The 20,863-nt window shown below is 54.9% G+C and overlaps 1 protein-coding gene across 8 annotated transcripts in view; it reads right to left on the reverse strand.

Annotated features, from left to right (window-relative positions):
• The window catches only part of KSR1 (kinase suppressor of ras 1), a 150,670-nt gene that overhangs the window by 36,371 nt on the left and 93,436 nt on the right, over positions 1–20,863 (reverse strand). For 7 of the 8 annotated variants that reach the window (XM_036033371.1, XM_036033372.1, XM_028521076.2 and 4 more), the window contains 2 exons: positions 5,279–5,426; positions 859–1,318 (listed from right to left, as the gene is read on the reverse strand). In XM_036033371.1, coding sequence (XP_035889264.1) covers positions 859–1,318; positions 5,279–5,426 — 608 coding nt within the window. Of the gene's footprint in view, positions 1–858; positions 1,319–5,278; positions 5,427–16,297; positions 16,561–20,863 lie in introns of those variants that run through there. The other variant, XM_036033375.1, reaches the window with a different exon arrangement.

Consider the following 20,863-nt stretch of genomic DNA (forward strand, 5'->3'; position numbering starts at 1 on the left):
GGCTGCTCCTCAGAGGGGAGCTGGGCGACTAAGGGAACCGGGAGGGGTCACTTTGCCCTCTGCACCCCTACAAAGCTGAGCCACAGAGCGTTCTGCACGTTAGACTAGGTGACTGTGACTACCTACTTAAAATACACAGGTAAGAAATTAAAAAAATAAGACAGTAAGGTACTTCCAAAGGTACTGACAGGAAGCTCCCAGAGGTGTCGGGGGAAGCGGAAAACACAGACTGCGGAGCAGAGCGCACGGCCTCCCATGCACACCGGAGGTCCCAGCCAGCTGTCCGGCGCTCCCCTGCGCTCGGGGGAGACCTGCCTGCCTCGGGTCCTCTGGGGAGCACCACGCATGGGAGTGGAGCTTTCAGGAGACAGCGTTTAATTGCTAGTGCGTCCCGTATGAAGATATTTTTTCTGCTGCCACAGTGGAGTGTCCCAGGTGGTGGCTGTCCATCAGCCTGGGACCCGGAACGCGGCTGACCCATGATGGACAGGCAGCACGGGCCAGAAAGAAATCTTTGTTTTAAGACTCAGGGGTCATTTGCTGCTGCAGCGGAACCCAGTCTCTCCCAACTGGAACAGGGCATTGTTTCACTCGCACGCGCGCGCGTGTGTGTGTGTGTGTGCGTGTGCGTGCACACATGTGCAAGGAACCTAGTAGAACTCAGCCCGAACCCTAAGGTAGCCTGGGGAGTGAGCTGAGGGTGGGCACCTTTCACTTTGTACTGTGCATACTTACATGTTAGTCAATTTTATGTCCTTTTACCACTGAGTCTATGTCACCTTCACAATGAGAAAACCGTAGTCAGATCTTTCCGTGGATGACCAACTCGGCACCCGTCTGGCAGGAACCCTCGCTCACCTCAGTGCGGAGACCTCGTCGATGCGGTTCCCCAGCTGAGACTCGTGGGACTTGCTCCGGGTGAGTGTGGGGAAGCTGGGCAGCAGCTGAAAGACCTTGCGGCTGGGCGGGGGCGGCGTCCTCGGCGGCTTCAGCTTGGTGTGCCGGCGCAGCTGGGGCGTGGTCGGGGGGGTGATGAAGCTGTGCAGGGCGCGGGGGGTCAGCCGGCCACTGGCGTGCAGGGGGACACAGGTGTCCGTGAGGCCCTCGCTGGGGCCAGGGGTTGGGAAGTCCGAGGTGGGCAGGGCCGACACGGAGACGGAGCGTGGGCCCTGGGCGCTGCTGCCCATCCTGCCCAGCTGGGAGCTCCCTGGGGCCCAGGGCAGGCAGGCCGGTGAGAGGGTATCCGCCGGAGGCCCTGAGCCACTTTCCCGCCGGGCATCCACAGAACTCCAGCCCGAGTCCTCTTTGTGTTCCCCTCCTGTGGGCCAAGAAGGGAGTCACGGAAGGCTGGGGCTGGAGGGATTCACAGCGAGGGGGCCAGGGCCCCAGGCAGTCAAGCACCTGTCCCAGGTCGCACGGTTCCTCGATGGAAGGCTTCAACTACCCGGCTTTACCTGGTGTATAAGGGCCTCTCCTGCCTTTTCTTCCACCTTTCCTAGCTGACCGTGAGGCCACCAGCGTGGATATTACTGTCCCCGTTTTACGGAGGGGAAAATGGGGTCCAGAGAGGGACTGGCTTGAGCGGGGCTCCTGCCGGCAGGCCTGTGGGGAACAAGCCAGCACAGTCAGCCCGAAGTGGGCACCTTCAGAGCGGGAAGTGGTGACGGACCTTTTGAGAGTTAGGAAAGAGAAGCTGGGGTGTGTACAGGGGTAACTCCACTTTGAGAAAACTCACTTTTCAGGAAAAGGGGCCGCACCAACCTTCCGACAGCAAATTGCCCTGGGAATTTGCTAGAAAAGAGATCCGGCTAGAAAGGGATCAGCAACTTCTGACTTCTGAGAGGAGCCGGGGAACGACTTCCAGCTGCCCCCACAGTGACCCTCGCTGAGGCCCTGAGGCTCTGCAGGGTTCCAACTCAGTGGCACAATCTGCCCATTCATTCAAGCACATGTTGGACACCGGGTATTAAGGCATAAAAAGACACACCCACTGAGCCTGCACAGTCTAGTGCGGGTGACACACTCAGCACAGTGAGTTGGGTGCTGACACAGAAGTGGATGGGGATGGGGGAGCACAGGGGGAGGGGGGGGAGGGACCCTAACTAGCCCAGGGGTCAGAGGGCTCCCCAGAGGAGGTGTACCAGGCAGAGGGAACCACATGGGCAAAGGCAGGGAGCACACAGCACCTTCTGGTAACCACTAAGAACTCCCTATGCCTTGAGAGGTGAGGCTGAGACAGGCAGATGGAGGCGATGAAGCTGGAAGGCCGGCTCAGGAGGAACCCTGGATATCTTGCTAAGGACTTGAGTTTTATCCTTACGGGAGATAGGGTGGGGGCAGGGAGCAAGGACCACATCTAGAGACCCTTCCGTGGGGAAGAAGACACCTCCCTCCTCATGTTTATTAATGAGTACACAGTACAGGCTGGTAGACTATGATTCAAGACAAAATGAGCTTCCACCCTGGAATCCTGCTGTGTGCCCTGCACCCCGTCTACCTGCATCCTCTCAGCACGCACGGTTGCCGAGGCTCAGGGAGGCCACGAGCACTGCTAAAGTCAGCCAGCCGAGCAAGCAGTGGGATGGCCCGCTGTCCCGACCACAGTGCTGGCCTCCTCCCGCTAGGGTGTCGGTTCTGAGTAACCTACAATGGCACAGCCTCGGGAGGCTGTGAGCTCTCTGTCACCAGAGGGAGTCCTGCCCACCCAGCCGCACATCGGGTGCGGTGGAGAGAGATTAACCTGCACCACTCTTGAGGGTGTCTTTGTGCGTCCCACCCCCTCCTCTAATGCCCTTCTTCCTGCTTCACTGCACGGTGACTCTCTCTTCATGAACCAACCTGGCAGCACGAGTTACTCAGTTTGCGTGCTCCTGGGGCCTGCTCCATTGGAATTGCTGCCATGGCTTACAGTTTCACCCACGCACGAATCTACAGGTGGCACTGACATGTCGCTGGGTCAGGGGATGAAAGCATGAGACCCGTGAATCCATGGGTAAGTCTGCCACCACAGGAACACGCCCCAGGTTCTCCAAATGGCCTACTGGCTATGACCACTGCCAGGAGCCGGCTTAGGGGGGACAGTCTCACTGTGTACGTGAACACCAGTCAGTCAGCAGTGGCTCCTGAGAAAGACCCTGGAGTCGCGAAGTAGGAGCAGCCTGGGGACTGATTAGTGATGAGCGCTGTGGGTGAACGGGGAGCATCAGCTGGCGTGACGGCCCCCCGTTTACCAGCCACGGACACAGAGAAGCTCCCTTCACTCACCTTTAATGCCAGAGACCACAAGGGAAATAACCTGCACATTTCTCATCATATGACAGCCTAATGCTGAGAAGAACACCTGATTCGTCACAGGCTCTGTTCTGAGCATTTGACCATACTAATTTCATCCTTGCAACAACCCTAAGAGAGAGGTGCTGTTATTACCTCCATTTCACAGATGAGGAAACCGAGGCACGTGGGGTTAAATCGGTGACCCAGCTCCTTCGGGCTGTACATGGCTGAGGTAGGCTGAAACTAGGCTGCTCTCACCAAGCCCGGCTGCATGCAACGAAGACCCTGCTCGTACGGTCCGAGAGGCGGGTGAACGCTACTGCCCACCCAGTCCAAGGTGCCCTTCAAGTATGGCCGCCACTGGACCGCCCCACTCGGGTGGGGTGTAGTCAGGACCCGTTTGGGGATGTGGGCACATCACAAGCTGAGACTGAATGAGAGAGAAGGACCCGGAAAAGACCCTGTTGGGAGGAGCCCCCTCCAGGGCACAGTGGAAAAAGCACCCCTGGGGAGGAAACCCAAGTTCCAAGCCCAGCCCCCATACGTGCCAGCACGGGGACCCAGACGACCCGCCCTATGTTGTCCGGTGCACCGGCTATTAAGGGAGCTTACCACCACCTCTGACAGGGGTGTTGCCACACGAGTGTCAAGTGCCTGGCTTAATAAGTCAGTGCTTCTAAGTTAGTGACCTCCCTGTCCTGGCACCCACAACGGGCAGACAGCAGCCTTCCCACCACGGATGGGTCGCCACCACGAGACAGCTGGTTCCTCCACAGTCCTCACCACTCAGCCACAATGGAGGGAGAGGTGAACGTTACTCCAAGATCTCTGCTTGGATGGCAAGTGCTTTTAAATTTCCACAACATGGGCGCAAACCAACCACCATCGAAGACTGAGGCTTCAAGCCCCTCTCTGCCACCAACCACTCTGTGTGTGTGTGTGTGTGTGTGTGTGTACTCGCGCGTGCATGCGTGTCCATGGCCTCCCCTTTCTGGGCTCAGGCTCCTCCTCTGTAAAGTATGGGGACCAGAATGTTGGCCGCGTCTCTGCCACGTTTAGAACTTAGCACCTGCCGGGAGGCCTGGCGTGCCGACGTTTTCTGAACTGAGTGCAGCTCTCCACAGTGGCTCTGTGTCCATGGGAGGACTTGGTACAATGGGGCTGGGGAAGAAATGAAGCCCAACCCTCCCTGAGAAAAAAAAATTGAGCAGAATATAAACCCTGGTGCCTTCTTTAAGCCTCTGGCGGCCAGAGATAAAGACAGGTGACTCAGATCATTAAAAAACAGGGCTAATTCTACTCATTAGGCTCATTTCAAAGCCTTGTCTGTATGGTTGGTAGAGGGAGCATTCAGCCAGGGTATTAGAAGCTGTTTCCCAGGCAAGATTCAGGAAGCCAGCAAATAACTCCCGGGAGCTCATCTAATCCAGGATCACACCCTTCGCCTGGGGGAGGCCATGCACACAACCCCGGGGCTGAAACACCGTAGTTCCTTGAATCCTGCTTCTCTCAGGCTGGACCCACCTTGGTGGGTGGCGTGTGCCTTGTGAGCACACAGCCCAGCCGACAAGGACAGGAGGTGGGGAGAGAGGCTGGAAGGCAAGGAAGCTGCTGGAGGGTTCACGGACCTAACAAATCTGCTCTAAAGAGGGGAAATAGTACAGAGCCCACCCAGCAGACCAGCCTGGGGTTTCTAACAAAGGTTAAGGCGTCCCTGCATTAGTACTGGCCAGACCAGTCCAGATCCAAGCCCTCTGACTTGGAGAGCCTCTATCTCGGGTCAGGTCCATCACACACTTTCTGAATGTCTATTCGGACCTCTCCAAGCTACCCCAGTAACCCTGGGCCACACCTGCCCCCCACCCCCACCATCTACCTCAGCAAAGACCGTGGCCCCAGGGAACCAGGCTAGGCCTGGGGAGTCAAGGCGGGTGTCTAGGCCGAGGTGCAGGGAGAGGGAGCTGATGGGGCTGGCCTCAGTGCTGGGGAGGCAGGCCCTACCTACCCAGACCTGTCACCTTCCGCAGGCAGGTGAGGGCGTACTGCAGGCGGCCGCACTCCTCCGCACTGGCCCCACAGCGCCGCAGCGTCTCCTTCACCTTGGCCTCGTTCATGTCCAGCAGGGCATCCAGCGTGAGCTCTCGGAGGATCTCCTGAGGAAGCACAGAGGGACAGGCAGAGAGCCCGTGAGCACTCAGGCGCCCCCCACGCCCTCTTCATCTCCCCCTGGCCAGGGCCGGCCTCCCCGCTGAGTGGCAGGGGCCAGCTGCCAGTGGGCCCGCCTCCGACCTGAGGCCACCACTTGTCCGAGGGCTCAGGCAGCCAGCTCTCACCCCACCCCCAAAGGCTCCCGGAGGCAGCAGCTGAAGTCAAGCGGCCTGCGCTCTGGGTGGGGGGTGGGGGGAAGGAATGAGAAAGTCTGAGAAGTTCTGATCAGGGCATGCCGCCACTCTTCTTTCCTCATTCCTTGGCCCAGAAAAACGATGATTCGTGACAACTTTTAAAATGACAAGTACTCGAGATGAAGACAGCCCTGTCCGATCCTGCTGCACAGTAGCAGAATCAGACAAGGTTCCAAATAAAGCTGGCTCTGTGAGAAGCAAATGAGAAAGAACTGACCCTCAACAGGCACTGTAAGGGAACTCACCCCCTTGCTTTATCTAATCCTCAGTCAAAACCTTGCGAGGGTCCCAGGCAGCAGAGAGGACAGGAGCGACTAGAAGCCTGAAAAGGGCACACGCAGACTGAGCCTCGGAAGGTGGAGGGGCCACGTGAAAGGCAATGTGGGTTCTCTCACTCCCAAAAGGCTCTGGGAGACAGTGGGCCCCCAGCGGCCTGCAAGGAGAGGGGAACCTCACTCCTATGGCTGCCAGGAACTGGGTTCTGCCAACCACCCGAAGGCCCGTAGACACGGCTTCTTCCCAAAGCTTCCAGGTAAGAGGCCAGCCTGGAGGACACCTGGGCCTCAGCTCGCTGAGACCCTCAGCAGGAAGCTCGCTGAGCCCACCTGGACTCCGCCATCCGGCCTTCTTCCTACAGAACTGTAAGCTCACAGATGGGGTTTTAAGCCACTAAGTTTATGGTGACTTGTTACACAGCAAACTAATACAAAGAGTGATTATTTGAACTGAGGCCTAACTGACTTCAAAGCTTGCATTCTTTTCCCTCATCAAAGAGAGAAGAAACCCCTCTGGTTCTGATTACTTTGAGCCACATGTGATACCAAGCCTGTGTTTGCACAGGCAGTTAGCTAGTTATTAATATGGGGGTGGGCAAAGGGGATCAGACATTACTAAGTATAGTCAACTAGGGAGCATAAGCCTGCTTGCTTCACCAGAAAGCTGCAGCTTCACACACTCCCCAGGGAAATACTGACCCCCTCCCTGCAGATTACTGGGGCGGGTTGCGGGGGAGGGTGGAGGGATAGAACAATAAAGCAGGAGGTGAGCACATGCAGGGTAGGAGCCAAAATGGCAACTTAGAGGCCCTGTCAGTCTAGGCCAGAGAAAGAACAGATTGATTAGGAGATGGACCGACCCTTCAGAAGCCCACAAAAACTTGGGAAATTTGATTGGTTATTTTGAAAAAGCACCAGGTACATCCCAAGCCCAAATAAATAAAATAAGCTTAAGGAAGAAGCTCCTTCTCTCTCTCTCCCCCTCCCTCCCCCTCCTTCTCTAACACATACCTATTACCCCATGCCTTGCAGAATTTCGTAGCCGTCACGTGGGTTTGGCAGCCATCTGGGGCCTGCGGCAGAGCACGGGGGCTCCAAAGGACTGAGCTCCAATACGGCACAGAATCTCTGGACACTGGCCCTATTTCTGGCCCTGACAAAGGCAAAATTGGACTTTTTCCATGGTGGGATAAACGAAGATACTGGACACCCAGGGCAGCCTTCTATTTCCACCCAAATAAACCTTACCACCAGACCTCATTCTGCCATATGCGAGTCTCCCGAAATGCTTTGCCCGTGACCCTGTGAAAGAGCCCCAGTTTCCACAGCAGCACCTACAGCAGACACACAGAACAATGGGGCAGGTCCCTGGCACCAGGTGGCTTTCGGAGTGACTGCAAGGAAACAGTCATTGCACCTCGGTGAGCTGTGGCCCAGCAGAGAGACAGCTCCGAGAGTTACGGGACCGGTGGTGAGATTTTTTTTTTTCTTCTTTGGCCCCTTTCTATATTTTCCAGGTTTTCTATAACAGAGAAGGCCAGACATCCCGCATCAAATGATTCATATGAAGCTCAGAATTCTTGAGAATCTAAGCTGGCTTTCATTGACTTTAGCAAGCTGTGTCTAATTTTATTTTAAAAGAGTAATGTTACTGTCAGTCTATCCAATCTGCTGTGTATCTTAGACTCACGTGTCAAAACTGAACCTGATGAAGATACTGGCTGTGAGTCATTGGGGCAAAAGTCTGGGGGCTTTGTGATGCCGGAGGCGGGAGCCACAGCTGAGGTCTGGGGTGTGACCCTGGAGTCTGCCCACGTCCCACCCTCCCCACCTTTATGTCTTATCTGCATATTCTTCAATCTCCAGGGGTCTGGACAAGAGTCTCACAGCTGTTTAGAGTGATTGAAACCAACAATTAGAAACACACACACAAGTAAAAGCACCAAGAAGCTTATCGTTGGCTGGACACACCCGTGGTTGTCAGAAATCCTTCCAGATGATAAAACTAGAGCGTCAGAAGACGAGAGTAAGAACAGCACATAGGGGGCTGATTAGATAATGGTCCAGGGCATAAGCCAGTTCATCAGTGTACTTTCCTGTATTGCCCTCAACAACATTCTGCATCGAAATGCAGGTGTGACATCTTTTCTCCCGTTTTACTATGAAAAACGAGTTGGCAGTATTGTCAGGGGACGGACCAACGCCAGCGATGGTGGCCTTCACACAAGCGCGAAAACAGCCCTCTGCTCCTCCCTGGAGTGTCCTCGGCTCTCCTGACACTCCTGTGCTTCCCAAGGCTGTGAGGACTGAGATCGTCTCCAGGAAGGGATTCCAGTGTCTGCCTGATTCGGGAGGGGGGAGGGAGACAAGGGCAAGGGGCACCAACAGGCCCAGAAATCCGACCTCCAATCTAACCAAGAGGCAAGGGATTATTTTTCTTTCTTTATATTCCCCTCTTCCCCACCCACACCAAGTTTCCGTTTTTCAAACATAACAACTACAATTATTATTACAAACCACTTGCCAGTACGTTATGCCCAGTACTTCATACACTAGCCCCACTCAAAATGATTCAGCAAGGACAAACTGTTAGGCCCATTTTGTTGAGCCTCAGAGTCTTCAGGCAAGCCTACTGAAACCCAGGTATGGCGTCCCCAAAACTCCTTCGATTCTTCCCATCCAGGGTCCCACTTAAACTGGAGCTGCCCCCGCCTTTCCCAGGATGAGCAACGCTCCCTGGAAAGTGAACTCTGCCTGTCCCTAGAAGAAATGAGAGTGCTCAGCTCACCACAGTCTCTGCCTGTTCTGTTCCTTCCGTTCTCTAACCCCTCCTCCCTGCAGGGCTGATTCACTGAGCTGGGGGGAGGGACCACCCCTTTCTACCTAAAAGCTGCAAGTCAGCGAAGCTATCCACCAATCAGCAGGTTACCTGGTAGAGTGAGGTCTCTCACACACACAGCCTCAGGGCCAGACCTTTGAAAGAAATGAGATCAGAGGGAATGAGGCCTCCTGGATCTACCTTTTGATGGAGACACATGTACTAGGAACACTGCTCTTAACCTTTGCTGGATGAAAAATCCGGCAGCAGCAAGGGTGATACTAATAATCGGAAGCCCACCCCTCGTGCAGAGCTGGGGCGAGAGGGAAGACTATGGGAGGGGCACCAGGTCTCTGGGTTTAAAGTAATCTGAATTTTTATGTTTTCATTATTATTATTGTTTTAGTCCTCACCCAAGAATATGTTTATTGATTTTAGAGAGAAACGGAGAGAAGAAGGGCGGTGGAGGGCAGAGAGAGAGAGACATATAGTCGGTTGCTTTCTGCATGTGCCCCAATAGGGGATCGAACCTGCAACCTTTGGTGTAGGGGACGATGTTCCAACCAGCTGAGCAACCCAGCCAGGGCTGAATTGTTATTTTAAAATAAAAAGTTTAGCTCTGGCTGGTGTGACTCAGTGGACTAAGCGCTGGCCTGCGAACCAAACCGTCACTGGTTCAATTCCTAGCCAGGGCATATGCCTGGTTTGCAGGCCAGGTCCCCAGTGGGGGGCATGCAAAAGGCAACCACACACTGATGTTTCTCTCCCTCTCTTTCTCCCTCCCTTCCTGTCTAAAAATAAATAAAATCTTTTAAAAAAAACAAAGTTTTACACAGTGGCAACTGATGCAAGTCTGTGCAGATCAGACAGTCACATCCATGGCTACACAGAGCCCCGAGACCCCCACACGGAGACCCTGCATGAAGAATCTGACGCCTTCCAAACATCTGACCGGGGCCTTCTAAAGCTTTACTTCTGCAGGCAAACGGAGAGGGATGGTGGCCCAGCGGCAAGCGCCCTTGGCAACACACCCAGAGTGTCCAGGCCTTCTCAGTGAGGTACCCAACCTGGCTCTGGAACCCCATTGCAGAAGCAAAGCGCCCAGCCTGCGATGGCTTTGGACCAGAAGTTCTTTCGATCAAGAGGGGCAAGTGCCCGAGGCAGGCGTGCTGGAAGCAGGGCCTCCAGCTAGACAAGAGTCGGGCTAGGCTAGTAACTGCGCAGGCCCCAGAATGGTCCTGCTATCTCCCCCTACTGTGACTCAGACAATGCCCCTCAGCAGCTCAGCACCCCCAACCCTCACAACCAGGTGTGACTTGCCCACAGTGCCAGGCACAGCCAAGTCTGAGTTCAGAAGTTATTTTCAACCACAGTAATCCACATACAAATTTTCTGGATTCCTCTCTCAACCAAAAGCAAATTAGGCAATCAGTTTAACCACCTGCTACAGGTGAACTCCCAGGCCTGCTGACAACGTGGCAGGTAGCAGAACGGCTCTGACACCCTCTCAGGTCTGAGAGGCCCCACGAGAGCCTCCCAGCTGCCTGCAGGCTCAGGGAATAGGGCCCGCTGTCCCAAAGCCAAGGGCACAGACCCTGGAGTCCTGGGGAAGGGAAGAAGGCAGAGAGGCTATACACTCTGAGGAGAATCATTGCCCACCCCTCCCCAGCTGCTGTGTAAAGAAGAAATACAAACTAGAAACCAAGAAGGGAGGGTTGCCCAGCCCACTTCGGCAGCCATGCTACCTCCCATGAGCCTCGGGGAGCCTGGAGCACAGAAGTAGGGCACTGAGAACACGGGGCAGAGCGAGAGCTCCAGGGAGCGCTGGCTCCCGCCTCTGCCTGGCCCCTGGAGACAGCGTATACTCTGCAGGGGGTGATGTTAAGTTACTCTTTCTGACAATAAGAGAGCAGGGTCAGCTGGGCACTGAGGTCACCCTCGGGCTGTGATCATTAAACTGCCGGTTCTGTTCTCCATAGAGGAAGGTGGGGTGGGCTGGCCCACGCACGGCTGCCCCGTCCCCTCAGCAGCTGGCAGTGGCTGGTGTCACAACAGGCCAGGCAGGGTATCAAATGGTATCATCCTGAGACTTACCAGCAGCCACGGGGCTGCCTGGGGTCTATACTTAGAAACTGTGCTGGCTTATACCGAGAGCCATCCATGCTAGCCATAGTCAGTCAGCTGGACAGTGGCAATGCGGGGGGCACTTCGAAGCCTGTGTTTGGGCCACGTGGCAGCTCAAGCCGGCATGCAGGTGAAGCTGGTTGGAAGAAAAAAAAGGGTCAAACCCAAACTTTGTTTATCTGTTTAGCTTTCTAGTCCTAGAGGACAGGATGGATCGGTCAAGTCTGTAGCTGCCCCAATCAGTGCAGCTACTAGCACTCACGGTCCATTTGCAGAACTGGACTTCTGGGGTGTGTGGGCAGAGGCCTCCGCCAGCTTCCCTGGCTGGGGGTTTCATTAAAGGCCCAGGACCCTTCACCACAGATGCTTCCCTGGGAACTGGTCACACCAGAGGCCAGGGGTGGACTCCCAGAACCCTGTAGATGGTGATGTAGAACCCAACGCCTCTATGAGGCCAGAGAGAAGAGCAGGGAGATCTCTGTGGCAGCCCAGCCGGGAGCCCGCATGCCTCTGGTTGGCAAGGGAGCACCTGACAGATGTCCCTTCCATACTGCTCCCACCACTGGGGCTGAGGGGGAGAGAGAGGGAGGGGTGAGGCTTGGGTAAGAGTTGGGTATTCTGGGGGTACAGTGGGGGCTCAGGTGGGGAGGGCCTGAGTCAGGCAGCCTCCTGGAGTTTCCATGGAGATCAGCAGATAGCTTAGGGGCACTGGCTTTGCCTGTGGACGGGGTCTGCACCCAGCCTCTTGACCATCCCAGCCTGGGGAACGAGAAGAAGCCCCTCCTGAGAGAAGTCAGCGGCTTCCTGCAGGCCTTCCCTCCACCACCTCCCGGCTGGCCAGCACAGCGAGGGAAGGGTCAGACTCGGTCCCTGGAACCCGCTGCAGCCTGGGCCAGGGCCTGTTCCTCTCTGGGCTTTGATCATTTGTCTAGTAAGTGGGTTTGGCTAGATTGGATCTATGGCGCCCAGCCTGGTGGCACCTTGGGATTATGTGGGGGCACTTTAAAAAAATCCCAAGGCCAGTGCCCCACCTCAGACCACATCAGAATTTCTAGGGGTAGGGACCATCAGGGCAGACAGGCTGCTGGGTCTTTCGTCTGGCTAAATAACCCAGGGCAGAAAGGGTCTCAGAGTGCCCAGTTCAGCAGGTGGGCCTGGCCAGGGCGGGGCTGCACTCTGGGGCTTGACCTCCTGCCTGTCCCCTCAGGGGGCCCCACTCCTTCAGCTCAACCCACACCTCACCCAAGAACGCAGACGTCCCAGGAGATGTCTTCTCCTGTACACCAAAGCCTCCCTCCCTCCCCGAAGGTGGGACGCCTGGCTGGAATCTTCAGGGAGTAGTTGTCTTTGGCCGATGCATTGGTATGTCTGGGCTTGAGAGCCTCAGGAAGATGGTGCGGTGGAGGCGAGGTAGGGTGTGGAGGTTGAGGGATGCAGGTTAAAGGGGAGGAGCTTAAGAGAGGGCCAAGAAAGGGTGAGTGGTGAGCATTGATCACGCATTTCCTGGCTGCAAGGCACTAAGCCAGATGACTATAAGAGGTCGGCACAAGCAATCTTCATAACCTCCTGGGACAGACGCTAGAGCTCAGAGAGAGTAGACAACTCACTCAAGGCCACACAGCTCAACTGGTGAGGCCCAGGCATGATCGTATTTGCCTAATCCCAGCCAGCCAGCCTGGCCTGCGCTGCACTGGTGCCCACTTCTTCACTCTATAAAATGTGCTTTTTCCCAGGGCAGAGCCTACCTGGCGTCACAGGTCACATCTGGCTTTCCTGGCTCCACCCCCTGCCCCACCCCCACGCCACTGGGGTAAGTGCCAGCTGTGGGGTTAAAGCAGCTGCAGGCCTCTCGGGGGTCTTCTCTCCACAGTCCTTCTCAACCCCCTCTGCTGGCCTGCTCGGTGCCCCCTCGATTCCCCTCCTGCCCTCCGGAGGAGATGGGTGCTTTCTACCTCTGCCTGGGACCAGCTCTCGAACTTCTGGCAGCATCTGCTGTCACCCACAGCTGCCACCATCGCCCAGAGGCCAGGCCCTGCCCTCTTGGAGAGCCTGTCTTGGAGCTGCCTCCCAGGTCCCCTTCTCGCCCCCGGAAACTGGGAGGTACCTGGTGCAGGCACTGGCAGGGATGGTTCTTCTGAGCAGCCAGAGAGCGAGTGTGCTCAGCTTTGCGGGCCACACGGTCTCTGTCACAGCACGACTCTGCCAGCAGAGCACCCCGAGCAGCCACCCCGCGCAGCCACGGTCTGTAAGCAGATCGGGCGTGGCTGTGTTCCAACACAATTTTTACTATGGAAACGGAAACCTGAATTTCATTGAATTTTCACGTCACGAAATTCTTTTCTTTTTTGCTCTTTACCAGTTTAAAAATGTGAAAACCATTCTTAGTTCACAGGGCTGTACAAAACACCAGTGGTGGGCTGGCTGTGGCCGGGGAGCCATAGTTAGGCAACACCGGCCTACCGGGTCGCCCATTCCGCTGCCCGGCAGACACACACTGCCTGCGTTGGGCTCCATCTCCTGGTGGCCCTAGGCCCCGGCTGCCCCTTCCTTCCTGGCCTCCTGCTGTGCTTTTGTCACCTTCTCTGTGGCATCCACACGCATTTCCAAAACTGCCCCTCCTGGCTGTTTTGTGAAAATGGCCACACACCCAGCATTAGAAAAACATACATGTGCGCACACACACCAGTTTGGGGGCTGCGTGCTTCCCCCAATATGCTACACCCCAAATGGAGAGAGGACATGCGTGGACTTCTGCAGGGGGTTCCCTACACCCAGGATGTTTGCCAATGGTGGAGGAAAACACCCACTGTTGTCCCCCAGACTCCACAATAAAACTCAAGTCGAAAATGGAATACTCTAAAACAAACAAACAAGACTGGGGTTAGGGTAGGACGGGAAAGGTTTGCCAGCAGCCAAGAGCAACACTAACCCTTGGTGATGCTTGGCCTCTGGGGAACCGGCAAATGGGAAAGTCCGCCCCTGCCCAACCCCAGCCAAGGAGTGGAGGGGCCAGAGCTGAGTGAGAGGGGGTCAGAGGCCCTTCACCGTCTGGCGCTGCTCCGGGGCTGAGCTTCCCCAGACCTGCGCCCCTCCCCCGCTCCCCACCGCCCGGGTTCCTGACTGACCAGCAGGTGAGAAGAGGATGAGCAGGGTGGCAGTGGGAATACAGGCCAGCAGGTGGGTGAAGAGGGAGGTTCCAGAGGGAGGGGAGGGTATGCTGTGACATCGAGACGGGGACATTTCAGAGAGGAAAAGGTGGAGCCGTGAGGAACTGCCCTGGGACAGCAGCCCTGAACTGGGGCTGTCTCAGGCGCTGGGAGGCCTGGCTATCCTATGCAGAGGACGGAGGGACCGGGGTTTGCCTTGAGAGCAGTGGGAACCTCGGCTCTCCCAAGGGTGAAGGCACTGACAGAAATAAAGAGGGGTCCTTGAGTGTGGTCACATCTGCAGCCGTCTCTGTGGCTTGCCGGTGCCCAACTTCCCCCCTTTCTCCCAATTCTCCCAATGGCAAACGCACTGCTGGAGAGAGGATTCCCAGGCACGCCAACTCCACTCCCTGCCCTGCCTCCTCCATGCCTGCAGAGCAAGAACGCTGAGTCCCGTGAGTGAGGCCCACCCTCCGGAGAGTGCACAGACCGGCCAACAGGCCGCAGGCACAAGGACATCACTTGGGCCCTGGCACACGCCTGGCCCCAGCGCTGGAGTCTGGAGGGCCCCCTCAGGGCCAGGAACCAAATCAAAGACCCATCCACCAGAGGGGCATGTCCCAGTGTTCGGCACATGGTCTGTCCTTTTGGGCTGTTTGTCTGTCCAGGTGGGGGATACATCGGGCAGCAGGAAGTGAGCCCAGAGCTGAAGACCTGAGACCCAGGCTGCCCCACCCAAGGACAGGGACCCCATCGTCTCACAGCTATCCCACAGGTGTCCGGCTAGGCAACCAAAATCTCCCGTGAGTTCCTGGAGGCAGGCAGCCTCTCTCGAGTTGTTCAGAGACACTGTAAACGCTCCCTGCCCCACAGCAGCAGGGGGCGCCCAACAGAGCCCTGAGTGCATGGCCGGCACTCCAGCCAAGGAGGCCACTGCCCGAGTCACCAGGGTCTGAGGGAGTGAAAGGGGCCAGAGGCCACTCATGAGCTAACAGGAGAGAAACTCTTCCTCTGCCAAGTCTGAAGGAACCTTAGAGACAGTCCAGGCTGACACTCATCTCACAGAGAAGGAAACTGAGGTCCAGAGCGGGGGGGGGGGGGGGGGGGGGGGGCCGCCCAGAGCCCCCGCCCTGCCGATGACCACACCGGGACACGCCGAGCCCTGCACAGCTCACGTTTTCCACAGTGGATACTCCTTACCCAGGTGCAAAGGTTTTGTTCTTGCCAGGTCTCCCAAGCTGCCCTAAGAGGTGAGCCAAGGGGAAGACCTCCCTGAGGTCTACCCCGACAACCACCTCCGCAGGCGCTGGCCCCAGGGATGCCAAGCCATGCGCTTGGCTTGTGGGCCCAGAGACCTGTGAGACACAGAAGCAATGAGGTTCTGGGCTCACAGCCTCCCTGCGAGCCTGACAAGGCCCTTACGTCTTGGTGGTTCAAAAGATGGCGAATGGGCATGGGCAGAAATCCTCAACACCACGCTCTTGCCTACCCCTATCCATGCCCACGTTGGTGACAACACATACTTTTCTTCTTTTTGAAAAGAAGAAGCCAATTCCCACCACTAGCTACACCCAAACACCCAGGTTCTGAGCAGGGCCCAGGCCCACCCAGGGCTGTGGCACACTGATTCTCGCTCAGCTTCTCGACATGCTTCCTCTTTCCACAGCCAGTCTAATCATAAAAATAGCAACTCCTGGTACTACTACTGCAACCCATGCAGTGGCCACGACTGCCTAGTAGCTACGGAAAGTGAGAGCTAAGGAAAGTGAGGTTCAGAGAGATTAAGTGACTCACTTGAGACACGGCAAGTGAGCGACGGTGCCGGGATTGGACCCTGGTCCACGTAACTCGAGGTTACCACTCACGCCTCTGCACCGCCTGGCCTCCCTGGCCTGGCTGACCAGCAGTGCTGAGAGGCAGAGCTGGGCCTGCCTGTACAACCTCAGTTTCTTAAGTGCCCTGCAAAAGGAGTAGGCACAAAGCGAATGTGTGTGCCCCGTTCAAACCAAAAGCACAAACAGACCAGAATCCATTCAACCATTCACTAGAAGGAATGGGGAAGATCTGTTTCAGGGAGATTCTGCCAGTTCCCCAGCCACCTGACCACAAGAAAGGGGGTGAAATAATGAAATGGAAGTCACATTCTACCCCAACATGCAGATTCCTCCAGTTAGCAAAGCAAGGACTCAAAGTGCAGACGAATATACCCATTCCAGGGACTCGTGGGAAGGCTGCCTGGTCCCAGACCCCCGAGCCTACCTCGCAGCCCTCCAGCCCAGGCCGGTCCAGGCCTCGTGCCTCTCGCAGCACCACGGGTGGTGGGGCCCCTGTGCCCCTTGCAACCCTGGCTGTCACCCAGCTCCATAGGCAATGCATGGCGAGGGGCCCGAGCACAGGGTCCCCGGCAGCCCCGGCCCCTTGTGCGGTGTCGCAGGGAAGGACGGGGCAGGCGGAGTTTTTGTTTTCATGACTGTATGAACAGTCACTGCGGCCAAAAATAGTCTGTGCCTGGGAGCTGGGGAGTCAGCACATACCTCCCAGAGCAGGTGCTGGGCGTGAGACACGCAGGCTCCGGCAGGCCTCCCTGCAGGGGGCCAGGGACCTGGGCGCCCAGGATACCAGGCCACAAACAAAGAGGGTTTTCCCTGCCTTGCTGCCCCCAGAGTCAATGAGGAGCACCATCATCTTCCTCCTTCCAGTGAATCATCTGGGGAACCCCCACCTCCACGTGAACTCCAACTGCCCCCAGTTCACTTGCAGCTCTCACACCGTTGGGGCTGGGTGGTTTGGATGCCCACGGAACTGCTGTGCAAACTGCTGGCTAACAAAACTCACAGACTCGTACACCACAACAGTGAATTTTTACTGTATGTAATGAAAAAACAATGTAAAAGGTTAAGGGGCTGGCTACCAGTGACCGGTGGGATTGTGGGAGGATTTTTTTTTTAACTTTCCTATATTTTCAAATTCTTCTACAGTGAACATTTGTAATTAGATTTACAAGATGTCACTTTAAAGTAATTTAAAAAAAGAATACCCGGGCTGGTGTGGCTCAGTGGATTGAGCACTGGCCTGTGAACTGAAGGGTCCCTGGTTGGATTCTGGTCAGGAGACATGCCTGGGTTGTAGGCCAGGCCTCTAGTGCGGGGTGTACGAGAGGCAACCACACACTGATACTTCTCTCCCTCTCTTTCTCCCTCCCTTCCCTTCTCTCTAAAAATAAATAAAATCTTAAAAGAAAATAAAGGAAAGATGCTCCGGCATCACAGAGGGAATGTGCGACATGGTCCTGTGTACGAGAACTTATACAGTGTGTGTCATGACCCCAGCTCTGGAGCCAGACTTTCTGGATGTGAATCCTGCCCCCACCACCTACTGTCTAGGCGACCTCGGGGAAGTGACACTGTCCCTCGGTTTCTCTACCTCTGCTGTACCCGGGGGATAAGAGCATCGCCTCCTGCTATGGACTAAACATTTGTGTCTCTCCAAATTTCACCCATTGAAAGCTAATCCCACCGTGGTAGTATTTGAAGGCGGGCCTTTGGGAGGCAATCAGGTCAGGAGGGCGGTGGGATTAGCGCTCTGGGAAAAGAGACTCCAGAGAGCTGCCTGACCCCATCCACCACGTGATTACACAGCAGGAAGACAGCCATCTATGAACCAGGAAGGGGGTCATCGCCAGACACTGAATCTACTGACACCTTGACCTTGAACTTCTCTGTCTTCAAAACTGTGAGAAATAAATTTCCGTTGTTCATAAGCCATCTAGTCTGTGGCATTGTTGTTACAGCAGCCTGCAGGGACCGAGACACCTCCCCATGGGGTCACTGGGAGGACTGAATGAGCTACTCCATGCACAAGTCACAGCTCAGTCCTAGGCATTTTGGGAACACTCACGAAAGAAATGGAGCATAAATTCATGAATAAACTACTTAAAAAAAAGAAGAAGAAAATGGGGGGAGGAACCCCAAACCAACAAACAGAGAAGGCTGACCGGAAGGTAATGCACCAAAATGTCTGTAGTGTTTCCTCTGAATGGTGAGATTACAGGACAGACCATCAGTAAGCGGTAGTATTACTGTTTTCTTTAATTTCTGTACTTTTCACATTTTGAGAGTAGATACATGTGTAAATTACTGGATATCAAGAAAAAATAAAAGGCCAAGAGGCAATGATTATCGCCATACAGAATTATAGATAACTGACTTTCTTCGAATTTTCTAAATTTTAAAAATTAAATATTTATGACTTCCATAGTGAAGAAAATGAAGAACCATGACAAACAGAAACTGAGGGACAGGCTCACCTGTTATATTCTGGGGACATAACCTCTGCGGACCACCCCCGGGTCCAGGCCTTGGACACGCCCCCTCTGAGCCCGAGGCACTCCACCTCCCACACAGACCCATCGAGCTCTGGGGCTCTGCTCACAGATGGGATTGGGACACAACGGTCACTCCCGAAACACCCAGGGGAAAGCCAGGTGGCCTGTCCCCATGGAGAGCCCACAGTGAGCGTGTGGGTGGGGTGCAGCAGTAGTCACTGTTATTGCTATCGGAGAGAGGGAGAGTATTTGTGCCGCCTCTTCAGCTGTCAGCAGGGCTGTCTGTCCTCCAGGAACCCATTTCCTGGTGCAGGCGGCTCTGACCCTTCAGATCCTCTACCTCACTCCACTGAGCTCATAACCCAGTTTGGGCCAACTGGAGCACTTCATCTTCCTAGCCCTGTGATTGGTTCTGATTTGAGCACATGACCAAAGCCAAGCCAATCAGAGCCTTCCCTGGAATTTTTCAGCTTGCAGTCTAAGGGGAGAAGCTCTTTGTAAGCAAGAACTGCTACTGCTATGCTGGAAGGAAGTGAGGCTTAGCGGCTACTGCCCTTCACGCCTGCCATGTGGAAGCGGTCTATCCAAAAAGTGCACCCTAATAGTGTCAGCTGAGCACATGCATCCAGACTGCGCCGGACGTCTGTTACCTGAACTGATAGAAATCTTGGTCTGCTCAGGCCAGTTGATATTAGAACTTGGCATGGAAAAGTTCTAACTAATAGGAGAATGTAACAGTTCTTACTTAGTAGGTCATACTATGTAAAGTCAAGTCATCCTTCACTTAGTAAGTTATACATGCCATCCCTCCTTCTGTTTATCCATCCATCCAATCAACAGACAGTTACTAAATACCAGCTGTGTGCCAGGAACTTTACTTAGCACTGGGCTACAACAGTGAAAATACATGGTCTTTTTCCTTAGGGAGCTGATGCTCTAATAGGAAACACAGAATTAAAAAGAACATTCAAAAGTAACTAAAATATGTCATTGAAATTTGTGAATAAGTGTGAAAAAGGAAACAGCATGCCTAGATAAAGTGGTGGGTGTGAGTAGCATCTAATTTTAGACAGGGTGGCCTCTCGGAAGAGCTGACTTCTAAGCTCCTGTCAGAGGGAGAAGGAGCTAGCATGAGGGTACAGAAATTTCCAGGCAGAGGAAAAAGAACACACAAAGCCCTGGGCTATTACAGGAAACGACCTGATGTGTTCTCAAAGAGGGGAAGAGAGAGGAGGGGCAGGAGACAACATGGGAGGAGGCAGACACCAAATACGTCAGAGCCTTGAAGGTAATGATGGGGGGAGGAGTCTGAATTTTATGCTGAATGCAATAAGACACCAATGAAGGGCTGTACTCAGAAAAGCGAGATAAGGATCGGATTGGGGTTTTCAGAAGAATCACTGTTGGCTCATGAAGAGTGAAATACAGGGGCGGGCAAGAGTGGATACAGGTTGCGTTGGAGGCACCGCTGCACAAGCCTCTGCAGCACTAGGACGAGGGAGGTGGCAGTGGTTAAAAAAAAAGGGGGTGCATAGACCCGGGATCTATATGTGGAAACAGACCTCATGGGATTTGCCAGTCAATTAATTGTGGAGGTTGAGGAAGCAGAAGGAATCAGAAATGACTCCTCGGTTTCTAACTGGAGCAACTGACGGATGAGTAAACAGGCTCCGTCAGGGAGGCAAGGGACTTGCCCACGATCACACCACTGCAAGTGGCCAAGTTAAGGTTTTGTCTGCCTTCCAACACCAGGCTCTGGGCCTATTCCAGGGGTCACGCTCTTAAGCAATCTCATTTTCTGATCTTGCTGCCTGCCCAACAGTACACAGCTGGGCTCAAGGGCCACTGAAATGTATATGCTGATATGATTTTTTTTAAAAAGAAGGGTAAAGAGAAAAGAGACTTTTGCTTTATAATAATTAAAACAGCATGGTGTTGACACACACATTTCCCAATATCTAGCTCATCGGGTCTGTTCTACAGCAACCTTGCCCTTGAAGCAGGAGGTCCCTGGAGGAGGGATGGAACACAAGCTGGCAGCCCAGGAGCTCGGTGGTCCAGAGGAGGGTTCAGGTTCGTACTAAGCCAAAGGCATCTCATGGCAGAGCTACAGACGTGTGCCTTGCTCAAGTCCAGCCGTCACCGGCAGAAACCAGAGGCAGCTCAGGAACCCTAGGCCTCGGCAGCCCGAACAGCCCCCACAGAGACCCTTGCAACCCAGCCTCCACCATCCCAGATGAGAGCTCCCGAGGTACCTCGGCCCAAGATGGCAGACTCTCTGGATGATCTTACTGGAACCGAGTCATTCAACAAGAACACCTACTCTGTGCCAAAGCAGGGAACCCAATAGCCAGGCACCGCCCGTGTGGCACTTCCCATCTCACAAATTTTCACTGGGCCCGGCGGCTCAGAAATCCAGAGCAAGGAGACGCGCTCACCTTTCAACAGTGCCAGCCAGTATAGGGCTGAGGGGTTTTTCAGATTTCTAGAAACCAGGGGTA

This window comes from Phyllostomus discolor, chromosome 8 (assembly GCF_004126475.2).
Source record: "Phyllostomus discolor isolate MPI-MPIP mPhyDis1 chromosome 8, mPhyDis1.pri.v3, whole genome shotgun sequence".
Taxonomy (NCBI): Eukaryota; Metazoa; Chordata; class Mammalia; order Chiroptera; family Phyllostomidae; genus Phyllostomus; species Phyllostomus discolor.